The sequence below is a fragment of the Eurypyga helias genome, unplaced genomic scaffold (assembly GCF_000690775.1).
Source record: "Eurypyga helias isolate BGI_N326 unplaced genomic scaffold, ASM69077v1 scaffold446, whole genome shotgun sequence".
NCBI classification, from domain to species: domain Eukaryota; kingdom Metazoa; phylum Chordata; class Aves; order Eurypygiformes; family Eurypygidae; genus Eurypyga; species Eurypyga helias.
This window is the reverse complement of record NW_010257013.1, coordinates 1-13902: the sequence shown is the minus strand read 5'-3', so window position 1 is coordinate 13902 and position 13902 is coordinate 1. Positions and strand designations below refer to the sequence as shown.

The window sequence follows — 13902 nt, the reverse complement described above, 5'->3', positions numbered from 1 at the left end:
GATCAATATGTGAAATTTATAAGGATGCTTTGCTTTCCCTGGAAATACTTTAGGTGAGGGGTTTGTAAGCTGAGGCAGGTTGAAAACCACTGCATTAGGCCATTCGTACTACCCACACCTCTGCTCCTGCAGATATATCCAACACAGTTCCCTACTACCTCAATCACCAGGCACAGTTAGGAAAAAAATAATTAAAAATAAAAAATCCCCCCCAAATAGCAACCAGAATGGTACATTTGTTCCTCCACAAGAGCTAAAGCTACTCCTAAACTACCAAATCTATTATACAGCAAATGCCAAAACTAGTTTTCAGAGAAACCTTGTGAGAGTGACCTGTGCTCTGCTCAAATTCTTATTATTCCTTCATCGCTGTTTGTGGGTCAGAAAAATTACCAGTCCTTTCCCAAATCCCTTCTGTAAAAACACGAGCATACCCGAGTTCAGAAGTGACACACACAGATTGTGCTGCCACACAGCAGAATATATACAGGATAACAGCCATAACACGACAGTGAAGAAGTGCTCCAAGATTCCCATCTTGCCTCAGTACCCAGATGTTCTTTTCTTGTGGCTTTGAATCCCAAGATAAGCACATGTTGCAAATTTCACAATGTTCATCTTCTGAAAAAAAGGGAACACACAGCTACATGCCTGCTGTTAAGCCTCAAACTTTAAAGACATAAAATTGATGAGCATTATGTGCCAAATTCCCTTTAGAAATAGCTTATGTGATTCACTCTTCCTACAGCAAAAATATTGCATGATAGATTAGTGATACTAGACACAAATACTGTGCGTGCACAGATACCCCTATGGACAGATCTCTTGCGTTTGCCTGTCCACAACAGTCTCAGCCTCAACTGCACAGGAACCGCTGTAAAAGCCAGACCAAAGGTCCATCTGTCCAGTATATTCTGCCACTGACCACAAGGCGCTGGTACAGCCTCAACTGCACAGGAACCGCTGTAAAAGCCAGACCAAAGGTCCATCTGTCCAGTATATTCTGGGTGCCACTGACCACAAGGTGCTGGTACACACTGGTTTAAGGCACAGTGGGTGCACCAAGTGACCCTTCCCCATTACAGAGAATCACAGACTGGTTTGGGTTGGAAGGGACCTTAAAGCCCACCCAGTCCCAACCCCCTGCCATGGGCAGGGACACCTTCCACTAGACCAGGTTGCTCCAAGCCTCATCCAGCCTGGCCTTGGACACTTCCAGGGATGGGGCATCCACAGCTTCTCTGGGCAACAAAATAGAAAGGAAAAAGACAGATGCCTGTTTATCACAGAGGTGATAACTCTTAGGTTTCTTTCTCTGCCTTAGGAAGGGTAGAGTTATAGAAAGCCAAAATTCTTCATGCTGAAGAGGCAGAGTTACTGATTTTTAACAGTTAGATTTGTTCCTATGAAAATTACCCTCAACTGATGGATGAGCAAAGTAAGTCAGTAGCTCTCGAGACTACCTATGCAGTCAGCGCCTGCAGCTGCAGATGAAATACGAACGCTGGGCTCTTTTCTTTTGACTGGTCCAGCATCTGTAAAAAATCTTATGAATATTTAGAATGATTCACTCTGATGGATTTGCCAAGCAACAGCCCTTATCTGGAAATAGCATACTGCATGAAATCAAACTGGACAAAGTATGTCACTGCTAATCAGATACACAGCGGGACTTGGACTCCTTTCAAAGCAACCCGTTTCTTACAGCATCTGCCGGGCAGGTAACCTACCTCTGTGATGATCCAGAGCTGTGACGCACCCGTTACAAAGCCTTTGATGAAACAGAAGGAAGGAATCTTCCTCAGTTTTAAAGGATTGCTGCTTTTTTTTTTGCTGTCTGCATTTAAATGGACACTATTTAACAGCCTGTCTCCATGGGCAAGTATTTTTATTCCTACCTATTTAGATTTGGCATAGGCCCTAAAACCAACACATCATTACCACCAGCCTTCTTGAAACCATCTTTCTCCCCTAAGCCATCTCTTTGCCAACAGAAAAACCTGCAGAAGCTAAAACAAATTGGGACAGGAGACAGATGTCTCAGGCCTATTGCTGAGCACAAGCTCTAGGCAACATGAATGAATGTCCCGTTTGATAAAGAACCGTAACAACAGCAGCCAGTGTGGCTTTCTGGAGATAGCATCTTCTCAATTCCTTCCCTCTCTCAAGCCCTCTAGTATTAGTTGTTTAGGCATGACGCAAAGCATTGTATATACCAGGATTCAGGACTACAAGCCAACTCAAACTGCCCAGGCTCAGACAGACTTGCTTGGTGAGTTAATTAAAAACACTTTAAGAAAGCAGATGTGCAGATTTACACACTCCTAGGACCCTCCTCCTCCTCTTGTTCATCTCATGTTCAAGAAGAAAGAACAGCAACGCTGGCTGGTTTGATCCTGCCTAGCCATTCCGGTTGCCCATTGTGCTCTGTGGGAGTGCGTTTTTGGAAAGGATGAGAGGGGCTGCAGTCCCCAGTGCCCCTGCTCCTCATCATGCAATGCAGCCCTGGTCGAGCACACAGACCTGTACCCTTCCCTCTCCAGTGTGACTGCGCCTGCTCCTACTGGCAGGGGCTTTACACTGAAAAGCCAAACCAGAAAAGACGCTATCCTTAGCGGTGAAATCAGTGGGATGCCAGACATGAATTAGACCTGCTTCATTTATTGAAAAAGGTGTTAAAAAAATAAATCTGTATTTGCATTGCTGAAGCTCTCAAGAATACAGTGCAAGCAGAGAACACAAAGGAGGAAAGAAACGGGTAGGTGCCAGCACTCCAGCTGCTGGGTGACCACACGTGAGTTTACATAGAGTTATGGCTCAGTCCTTGCTAAGCCAACACTATCAGACATTTCCTGACAGTGTCAGTTGCTGGAGCAATTGAGGGGTTGCTATTTGTTTAGGGTTCTAGACAGCTGGAACAAGCTGTTGTGCCTCCTATCAGACACCAAGAAACAGTCACTTTGTCCTCCATAGCAAGGTCAAATCATGTCTGACCAAGTCTTCTCTTGACGGTGTACTGTGGTAAAAAAAAGTTTCAAAATAGGTCTCTGCAAGACTTTAAAAAAGCGGTAGAAAAATCTGGATCAAGATATTTGATCTAGCTTGTACACACTTTTTAAACACTGCTATTATCTTTCAGAATTATGCTCTTACTGCTCAAATAATGCTCTCTCCCCCACTCTCCAAGCCAGCTCAGAATGTTACAAGAGCCTTCTGTCCATCAGAACTCTACTGTACAGGAGGGTGTTAGCAGACAAGAAAGCAGTTCCTGCTGGGTGGGTGTTGGGTGTTAAGGCTAAAGACAAAGTCTGAGTAACAGTCCTCAAAGAGAATGCAAACAAGAAACAGTCAGATGAAAAAGATCAAATCCTCCTCTGGGTGTGTTTCTCTCCCTCCATAGCACAGGAAGCCTGAAGAATCTCAGATCCTAACTCAGGCACCTCAGCAAGGTGAGATGGACCGTAATTCCTCCAGGGCAGGTCTTCCACATCCTCATCTTGTAATCCAGCCAGGTGACTCAAGCAGAGGCCTGAGGACAAAGGAAGGAACACTCCACGGCCTCATGAAACAGGTCAGCTCTCCAAGAGGAACAAACAGCAAATTCATCAGGACTCAAATCAGTTTTAGTCTTGGTGTGTGAACAGACAAGAGAGCATTCAGAGATGAGCAGTTTTTACAAAAGCAGAAAACGCTTCCAAGGCAAAGGCAAAGGCTCAGAGTGAGCTGTTTGTGACAGTTGATTATGACAGGGGACTTCCCTCTGGAAGAGTCATTATGAACAGTGTTAAGGCAGCAAATCACAGCTTACAAATTCAAAAGCAACAACTCATTCAAGGGAAAAAAATGTCTTTCCATAAGCACTTGTGCACATTATCAGCAAGATCAGAGAGACTTTGTGTCCCGACAGCCATTGTTCCTCCTGCAGCTTATTGTTCTGGACTCACATTCTGCAAGAGCACTGACGTTCACCAAGAAGCCATGCCAGCTGGCCTCCCCTTGTCTAGTGCTGCTGTTGGGTCACCATCCTGACCATTTTCAGTGCCATCTCTCCTTGATCAAACGGTACCTGGCACAGAGATGAGAGCACATGAGACAAGCAGCTGCTATAAGGAAAGAGAGCAAGCATATATGCATCTTCAGTTTTCTCGCTGTTAATAGTGCATCCCACCCCAGGAAGTGTATTATTTACCATGTGCCCAGCCTTAAGAATCCAGAAGAAAGCAAAGTTCTCATAGGCCTTGTGGAAAGCAGCTGTCTCCATGGATTCTGGACACACATAGAGTGCCTTCCACCTTTGCTGGCTGAACTGGTCCAAATTAGGCCATTTCAGTTTCCGGATCCACGCCTCCTGGCCTGTTAGAGGTAAGAGAGATGCTTGATTACAGATACTGACATCTCGGCTTGGGAGTGCCAGTTCAGCTGGATGTCCACTCTACTAGATACCAACACAGCAAAGTGGAAAGTCTGTGTGTTCAGATTCTAAATAGTTTTGTTATGCCTAGGAAAACGAATAAAGTCATGTTCAGGACAAGCTGAAACAAACCAATGGAAGGAGAAAGGAAAAAGCAAACAGTGAAGCTGTATATGAAAAGGACTTATGATCGCACAAGTTGCCCCTTGGAGGCTCTGCAGGCCTAGCAGTTCTGACATTTTGCTTTACTCCTCAAACACCTGGAATATCCTGCCATGGAAAAGGATTGGCCACATCAGGTCCCCCTCTTGGAAATCAGAAGAGATGCTGCTTCTCTGTTTGTTAAGTCACTCATCAAGAGCAGCCTGAAAAGATTTCTGTTCTCAGCTGCCTGCGGGAGAAGGTGGAGGTCAAAACAGCAAAAAGACCAGTTCCGGAACAACAAGGGGGACAAAGCTTTAGTCTACCTCTGAGCTACTGGAAGAATTTACATGTTAACTGCAGCTCAGTTTTCAGCTCAAAATGTAATAACGTGGAGCACCAACTGCTAATCTGTTTTGACAGCCTGAATACTCTGCTTCCCGATTTATTGACTGCTGTGTGTTCATGAGGGGCATTTGAACGTCTAAGTGGGCAGAGACATAGGATAAAGCCTTTCACAGCTTAGGAAGATGTCTGTGCTGTCTGGGGCCGCAGATTATTTAAGTCAATAGGAGAAGGTGAACGGAACCGAGCACAGCAGTCTCGCAGCACCAGGCATTTCAGCAATGCTTGGCCTGGCTCCCAAACTGCCTCTTGATCAAGACTGCATCTTGCAAGCAAGAAGGGGCAAACAAAGCCCCTGAGCAGCCAAGACATGCAGGAGCCTACACACGTTCCTGAGCAGAAGGTGTGATTGGTCTTCAACTGCGCCCTCCCCCGTTAACTACCAACACCCTTGTTCCACCTCACCGGGCTCCACGCTCTCTGCTGCAGGTCGCTCGGTGAGGGCTGACCTGTACTGTGCACAGCCGTGTAGCAAGACATGACCTTTGCCCCAGTGAACAGGATCATCAAGGCACAGCAGGAGAAGAGAGGATAACCTCCACATGTTTATTCATATACCCTCATTCTTCATTATGAATGTGCCTGCATGTAAACATATACCTGTGTCTATCCAGAAGAATGAAGTGATGTATTAGCTACCTACTGCCGTGGGCTTCTCTGAAACAAGCAGTTGTTGATGTTGCAGATCCATTTCCCAACAGTATAACGGAGGTAAAGGAATTGCCTCTTTCAGGGGGCTGTAAACAAAATGTACTAAGAGCTGCTCCTTTTTGACTGCAGTATTTAAGTGCTGCCAGTTAGACAGATTTGCACAGAAGACCAGAGAAATCCAGGTACCAATATTACTGGCAAGTTCACGCTCTACTTGTCACATGTTCTGCTCCCGATCCCAGTCAGGAAGTCCCTTACCCATGGTGTCAACAATGAGATCCAGCTGCCCGTTATAGACTGTAACATTGACGTTGGCTGCCAACAGCTGATCAACAATATCGATGACAGGTTTCATGAAGTCCTCAGCCATGTTCTCAAAGACATCCCTGGACTGACCTGGTTGGAACCAGAGAGAAGACAAATTTTAACTGACGAGGAAGGCCGTCCCCGACCTGCAGCAGAAGAAACTGGCTAAGGGTGCTAAAACATAGTTTCTGGCTACATAAAAACAGTACCAGCCCAAAGCTGCAGCCAGTGATTTATCAGCCTGAGGGAACTGCAGAGAACCAGAAAGCAGCCATGCTCTCCCAGGAGCTCACACGCTGCGTTGCAGCTGCTGGCTCCTACAATATGCCGACAGGGCATCAGCCCTTTAAGCCTTCCTTCCTGTTTTACACCCTGCCCTCCACACCACGCAGTATTACATGATACCGGATTCCTGGCACAGCAACACTGACGGGAACGTCAGCAAGACTGCATGAAACAAACCAGCTGCTGAGACACAGAGGATCTCCTTCCTCCCCCTGGCTTTTTAGATGCTTGACAGCAGAATCAGAACCACATCTGCTCCCACAGGCCTGCCCCGTTACACGTCCATTTCTGAGAAGACGCCCTCCTCTTAGGCCTAGCGATAACGACAAGGTAACGCGACGGCTCACTACAGCGAAGCGCCTTCCTGCAGACTGCGACACTCTAAAAGGCAACAATGCACGCATTAGATCCACGCCAGCAGACAGGAAAATACCTCCCCATTTCACACAGTCAGGAATGATTTTTAGCTTCTCTCTGATGGGCCCGTTCATCAGTTCATTCAGGCTGTCCTTGTGCATATTTTTGACATGGCGCTGGTAAAGCCCTAATGAAGGGAGAACACGCTTTGATTAGTGGCACAGTTCAGACAGTCATCCTGCAGTTAGCAGTTCTCAGTGTTACCATGCTACAAACTCTATTCTAACGAAGATGCAACACCAGAGAGATGATTTGTTTACTCCTGCTAGAAACCACTGAAGTCAACCCTTACTTAGGTCCGGGGATGCTATGGGAAGAACCCAGCCATCCATTTCTACGTTTGGCTAACACAGCACTCTTTCAGGGGATCAGGATCTGCTTTAGCTCTCCGATACACATGTGATTTCTTCTCCTCAACAGACCAGTTATTTTTGAGCTGCAATGCTTTTGGGAGTTAAATGTGCCATTCACCTTCCCCGATGAAGCCAATGGGAAGAGATAAAGAGCTCAAAGGAAACGTGTTTTTCACACTGATGCATAAACATCATTAAGCAGAAGAGTTTAAATCGGGCTGTTTATGTTGATGAGACATTGTTGTGTCCTAGCTTGAAGACAGAAATAAAAGACATTAAGAGGAAGTAATTTAAAGGTCATAAAACTATGTCACAATTAGTAGTACTGACTACTTCCTTACATTAATAGGTGGAGGTGTAATCTACAGAAGGGTTGTTCCACATTCCTATTTATCCCTGTTTATGCAACACCAAGTAAGTTCTGCTCATGAGGACATCAATATCCTTTGGCCCCATTTTAAGGATGTGCTGAATTCAGGCTGTTCCCACTATCAGAGCTGAAGGTACGTGCATGCAAACTAAGGGTCTCAGAAGCTCAAGTACTTAAATACAACTTACCGAGGTGGAGATTTTCTTGTTCATTTGATTTTATCTCTGGAACCTCCTTAGTCATGATGTTGTAGAAGTTCACATTGTCTGTGTTCTGAAAACACAAGATAACTTCAGTAACAAAACCATTTCTCGCGTATGAGGAACAGACTATGCCATAAAGAAGAAATAAACAAGCCCTAAATAAACAACCCTGTGACCTGCCACTTCGCCTACACATCAGGAAGATAGTGATGGAAAAACTTTGGGTCTACATTTGCTTTGAGAAGTGGGGAAGAGTTTTCTCAAGTCCACGTTGTTCACACACGGGTTGTGCCAGAGAAGCTGTTTGCTTCTCTGAAACGGACGTGAAGCTACAGGAAGCCTTACGCCTTCCAAATGACTGCGGATTCTCATTACTCATCACAGAGAGTTGCAAAGCCAGATGATGCTTTCAGATGGTGTCTTCATCTTCCCAACCTACAACCCTTCAAAAGCCCAAATGCTTCCTCGAGAACACGGTGATAGGTATCAGCCACCCCTCTTTCGGGATTGCCAACATCTGGATGAGTCAAAGAACTGTAGAACGGCAGCTCTGATGCAGACAGCAGACCATCTGCATCCAAAGGACAAGTGTGATCAGTGCTGCCGTTAGAGAAGTTCCCTGAGATTCCTGAAGCCTTGCTTTATTCAATTTTTGAATCTTTAAAGCTCTGATGCGTCGGTCAGAAATCACAACAGCAACCCTGGAAAAACTGAAGTGCCTGCACCCCGACAGCGATATCGCAACTGGGAGAAAACAAGCAGACTTGAAAAGAAGCACAAAATGGGAACCACGAGTTCCTTCCAAACAGTAAGAAGTGAAACCAATTATGTGCAAGGCACTGTCAGTTACGAAACAAACCAAACCCCCCAGAAAAGCAGCTCTAGATTAGTCTTTCAGCTTGAGGAAGTCAGGGCCTTACTTGCACTAAAACAAAAACACGAAAAAGAGTGAGATTTTGGAGCAGCCCTTCAACAAGAAAAACAAGAACAAAACTTGACCTGCCTTTTAAGCTGGAACTTGCTACGTAACAAGGTGCAGTAACCCACAGTAACAGGACATAACGTAAGGTTCCTTTCCACCCTCTGTCCCTCATCTTTAAATAGAGATCTGTGCTTAGCTTGAAATTCGTGTCTTGATGGATGCAGTTTTCATGTTCGAGACAAAGCTTTCAAGGACACAACAGCTCATTTAAGTTGAAACTGGGTTCTATAGAAATCAACAGGTCTAGCTGCATGTTAAAAATGAAGTGATGTGGCAGGCTGAAACCTTGAAGCAATACTGCAATGGGTCACCCTCCCCGCTGCCTCGTACAACCACAGTGGTGCACAGAAAAACAGCTCTTTTACATCAGCACCGGGATGAAACAAACTGACAAAAATGACTGGGCAGCGGGTTGGATGGAGGATTCATGCCAACCCAGTGCTCATAGAACAGACAGCCCGAAATCCGCTGCCTCCCCAAGCACCAGTCGTTTATGCTGGGGAAAGATCTCACCTCTTCAATGACATCTTCAGCCTTGCCCCAGAGCGCAGTGGCCAGTGCATACTGATTTTTATTTATCGCATCCATTATTTCTTTGGCCACAGCAGTCACCTCTGCTAGACCCTTATCATCAAGGAGGGACTAGAAGACAAACACAAAGGAGGACAAGCTTTAATTATAATTTCCAATTATTTCTTGTTGACAATCTCCAAGCATTCAAGGTTTTATTCTGGCTAAGAGCTAACCTTAAAAACCAACATCCCTCTATACTGTATGGCAGTACAAGTAATCAGGTGAGGACCAACAGTTTAAGAAGGTACTTACAGTGCTGTAAAGGTAGGGCCCCCAAGACAGCACAGAGTCTAAAGAAACAGAACAGATTTCAAACATCTAAGTCTTTGACATATGATTTCCTTTACTTTTATTGTAGCAGGGATGATTGTGACAAAAATATATGAAGATGAATTAGGCAGTACAAAGGCACTGTCAGCTCAGTTTAGCCCAAAGGTTGCAGAACACAGAGCAGGTTCTTTACAAACCCTGAGAGCCAGTAAAAGCACTGCAACATCATTAATCCCCTAAACGTTAATCAGTGAAATTTGTTTAAAGCAACAGGCATGTTCTTACTAAAATGTTCTCACCCCAACAGTGCAGCACGCTGCTAGAACATGGGGGCAGATCCGAAAAGTGAACGGGTGTTGTCTAAACTGACCCTTTTGCAAGCATTACAGGGGAAAAAATAACCTACTTATAAACCAAATCTGGTTTATAACAGGTATATTTATAAGGTCTCAAGGATCAGCTGATCCTAAGACAGACAGGACTTTGCCTGGTACTGTCCCATGCTGCAGAGAATCTGTGGAGCCTGCTCCTGCCAATCTCACTGAAGGACCAGGAGTCCTTTAAACTGTTCTGTCCTCCAGCAGACACACACCCTATCTCTCCCAGGCCTGTGAGCACATCAGTTCCTCAGCACAAGGTCTTCTTGTGGAAAGAAAGAGAAAACCTCAGTTGCGACCTTGGGGATCATTTGGTGACCTCATGTGAGGCGCAGTACTCATACCAAAACGCCTCAGAGGCTGTAGAGATGCGTAGGGACATTTCACCACCACCCCACTTCACATGCTGCTCTGACTTTGCGCTCTAACTTTCCATACGCAGGTACCTTCCAAAGGCAGATACTTCAATCACAGCTGGCAATGATGAAGTATTTCCGTGTGATTTACCAGACTCAATAGAGATTTAATTGACTTAGGGCAGAGCTGGGAATTTTGACTCTGGGTATGCATGGAATGGTAAAAAAAGCAACAAAAAACCCAACAACAATAAACCACCCACAGTGTGAGGATGTTAAACATACCCAAAGGAGAAATCCACGAGTCTCCAAGAGCAGTCCCCATAAAATTGCACTTTATGGTCCCTTTTTGAACAGCCTTCGTGGATAAGAGGAAAACCAAAAACAAACCAACCACACACAAAAACAAACAAAATCAACTTTTAGTTAGATATTCATGACTCTAGAAACAGATTTCTTTAAGTAAAAAAAAAAAAAAGTAGCAGTCTGAATTAGGCAAGAGGGACAGTGTATTCCAGAAAATACAAGTACTTGTAGAACACCACATTTTAAAATGAAAAGTGAACTACATCCTCCAACTCCTTACCTCATGCAGCCCTAAAGCAATGCCAGCAGCCATTTTACCGCCGTAGGATTCAGAAAATATGTAGAATGGGATGGTCTGGAGAGAGAGAGGTTCACACAATTAACCCACTGGACAGAGGGCAGAAGGTCACTCCAAGTATCAGGAGTTTTGAAGCAGGCACCTCAGTATTTAGGGACTAGAAACGGCCACGATCCCACACGTTTCTCAGATCGCACGACAGGCGATAATCCACACTCCTGCTTGTCTAACTAGCACCAAATTCAAGATGCCACTTCTGAACTGCTGGAAACAAGAGGCAGTGGTTATACCTGCACTAGCTCCCACCAAATGCGTGCTGCCTAGCAGCAAACACTGCGCATCTGGAGGGCTTCTCCCTCACTCCTTTGGAGAGCTGTTGGAAAGCAAACAAAAATAGGATTCTAACCGAGAATTCAAATCACTTACCTGGAATTCTGTCCTACGTGTGAAGAATTCTCCAAGGAAAACCATCATATCAGAAACTACTGTGGTAAGATTTTTGGCAAACAAGCTACAATCATCCACGTAACTGAATCCAGTGCCCACAGGATTATCCACAAACAAGATACTGGCTGCCTGCAACTGTACAAGCACAAAGAAGGTTTGTGTGAGACCTCAGTTCAGCACCAGCCCAAACCATAGTTTTAATGGTACAAATGTTTAACTGAGTCACCAAAATCCCTAGCCCTGAAAGAGCTTGCAGAAAAATTAGGTGGAAGTCAAAAGAGAATGGTAAAGGTGAGACTTTCTGCCAGAATGTCTCTTTTGGGCTGCTGGGCCTTTGTGAAACTGCCATAGCAAATGCTATAGTTGTATGGCTACAAGTGTACAAATAAAACCAACAGACCAGCACGGAGATAGCTAGGCTGATCCACGGGCAGACACCCACACAATCTAGGGAATTCCAGAGCAATTAGACTATAGGTAGCTTAGAGCACAAATACATTTCATTTGAATAAGCCTCCACCTTCACAGGCAGCTGTAATTTGTTTTCCTTTGAAGGCTATACTGGACTCGTAATTATGAGCCACCGGTTGTACGCTGCCAGCCATCCGGTAAAACCTCTGTGACTGTACGCAATGAAGGGTCATCTAAAGCATCTTTCCAGAATCGACCTGATCTCAGTTTCCCAGAGATCTGCCACAAGGTCATGGAAGCCCAGACATCCTCTACCAAATCAAACAGGTCTGTTCTTCACTTCTTAATAAGTTATTCACATAAGCCATTTCATTAACCACTCTAAGAAGAAATATCACAGTTCTATTGAACTTCACATGAAAACTGTTCTGTGATGATAACAACCATCTGCTTACACAAGCAACAAACATACTGCCATCAACAATGCGAAGCTGAGCTCTCTACTATACCCAGGTTGTATTTCTTGGTTTCATTTCTTTGTCTAATGGGCCAATCTCTTCAAAGTTCCCAAATCCACAGCCTGAAGCTCCTGGACCTCCCTGTGGGGAAATACCAAATAAGTTAAAAGGCAGCATGGTAGCGATATGACAGTTAAGAGAAAAATAAAAGTGAGCCACTAGAATGACAGATTGTAATTTTTTCTTAAGAATGGCTTTTGCAGTACATGTTAAGAATGCTCTTTCTCGCTGTACTTCACCACGTGTACGCACGCCATTTCTGAAAGCAAGAATTTAAACAGCGAAGCAATTAACCACTTGTGGAAGCACCTAACGAGCTGCATGCCACATGTGCAGTCTGAAAACCCTTCCCCTCGTTCCCCGGTACCGAACGCAAGAGTTGGCTATCGACAGACATTTGCAAGTCAGTGGTTTTAGCAGCACGTACAGCGTGTGCATTTCACCCCGAGGAACCAGCCCAGAAAGACAAAGACCAAGCCATCAAGTGACTACGTTCAACGTTAACTTGAGATGTTCTGCAGGAAGTGAACGGGGAGCACACACACCACTATCTATCACGCTGTGATTGAACGAGACCAATCTCTAAACAATCAAAGTCTCTCTTACTCGCTTCCGTTCAGAAGTCTCTCCATCTCTGATTGTTTTATCTACTCTCTGAGCACTGCTTGAACAGTCAGCTCTTCGGGAGCAGAGCTGTGACGCTACGCGCAGGGTCTGACACAGAAAGCACTACTGTTGTATAAGAGAAGAACCCCCTCCGTTTCTGCAGCTGAACTTGACGGAAAGCGGGCAGCTGAGGGCACCCCACAACTGCAGAATGATACTATCGTTATGTCTTCCTGCCCTGAACACCTCTTTCACAAGGCAAATCACTCAGAATCGGACCATTTTGAATCCTATTTCCACAGAGCTGAATACCTGTAACACTGAGCCAGGCACAGGTGGAAAGTGTCTTTTGCCAAACCTCACCTGAAGCCACAAGATAAGTGGTAACTCCGTGAAGTCCTTGGTTGGGTTATTCGCATAGTACAGCCACCAGAACATGTGGGCCTTACTTCGAACTTTCACGTATCCCCACAGCTCTTTGGGCTCTGGGGATGGCCTCAGAACCACACCTTGGGGAGAAAATCAAAACAAAACTCAGGCAGGTGTAAGGTTCAGCTTGGAGCTTTCCACCAGTTTTGTTTCAAAACATTACATTTCAATCTTGGGTGTGATTTTTAGAAGTGCCTCCATTAAAACAAATTACTGTAAGAAACCTGCCCATAAACACCCACGGACAGAGCTGAGTTATCACCAGTGAATGAAGTTAAGTGTGCAATTAAGTGCTTACTTATCAGGGCCTGACCTTACAGCTGCTGCTGAAATAGCAGCCCAACAGCTAGGATAATTTTTTTTTTTTTTCCCTACCAGGGAAATGCTCGGAGTCCTTAGAAGGCCAGGCCTGAAAGCACAGCCCCACCAGGTAACTTCAGGGCCACCAGGGATCCAGCATTTTGATCTCAGTCTCTGGGAATACCAAAGAGTTGCACAGTCCCCAAGGCGAGTAAACGTGGGACGGACGGTGGCGTGTCACTTCTGGGTGAACTCTAGCTCTAATCCTGAACTTGGTCAGTAGAGTCTCGCCAACTTAAGCCGTCAGCCTGTTCTCCACCTTGGACTCCAGCACTGTCCCAAAAACAGACCTCTGAAACCACATCCCTTGATCTTCTGGATCGCGACAGAAGGCAGCAGGCCCATGGAGGCGCAGCCGTAAGGCTTTTCCAAGTCTCAGTGCCCGGCCTCTGCAGACCCGCAGGACACAGCAGTGAACAGGCTGCAC

At 45.3% G+C, this 13902-nt stretch overlaps 1 protein-coding gene across 1 annotated transcript; it reads right to left on the bottom strand.

Annotated features, from left to right (window-relative positions):
- Nucleotides 1-4000: 4000 nt before the first annotated feature.
- SCPEP1 (serine carboxypeptidase 1) lies at nucleotides 4001-13124 on the bottom strand. Its single transcript, XM_010153844.1, has 12 exons — nucleotides 13050-13124; nucleotides 12072-12161; nucleotides 11131-11286; nucleotides 10687-10761; nucleotides 10386-10458; nucleotides 9350-9387; nucleotides 9038-9166; nucleotides 7528-7612; nucleotides 6633-6743; nucleotides 5867-6004; nucleotides 4190-4353; nucleotides 4001-4066 (listed from the first exon to the last, which is right to left on the bottom strand). The coding sequence occupies exons 1-12, from the start codon at nucleotides 13122-13124 to the stop codon at nucleotides 4001-4003; spliced, it is 1200 nt and encodes a 399-aa protein (XP_010152146.1).
- Nucleotides 13125-13902: the final 778 nt, after the last annotated feature.

What these genes read in the sequence shown, in the direction of transcription:
- SCPEP1 (XM_010153844.1), bottom strand. Translation starts at nt 13,124, where the DNA reads ATGTTCTGGTGGCTGTACTATGCGAATAACCCAACCAAGGACTTCACG. An exon ending in CACTTATCTTGTGGCTTCAG is followed by an intron (nt 12,162 to 13,049) that starts GTGAGGTTTGGC and finishes ATTTCCCCACAG; the next exon opens with GGAGGTCCAGGAGCTTCAGG. An exon ending in AACCAAGAAATACAACCTGG is followed by an intron (nt 11,287 to 12,071) that starts GTATAGTAGAGA and finishes GTGCTTGTACAG; the next exon opens with TTGCAGGCAGCCAGTATCTT.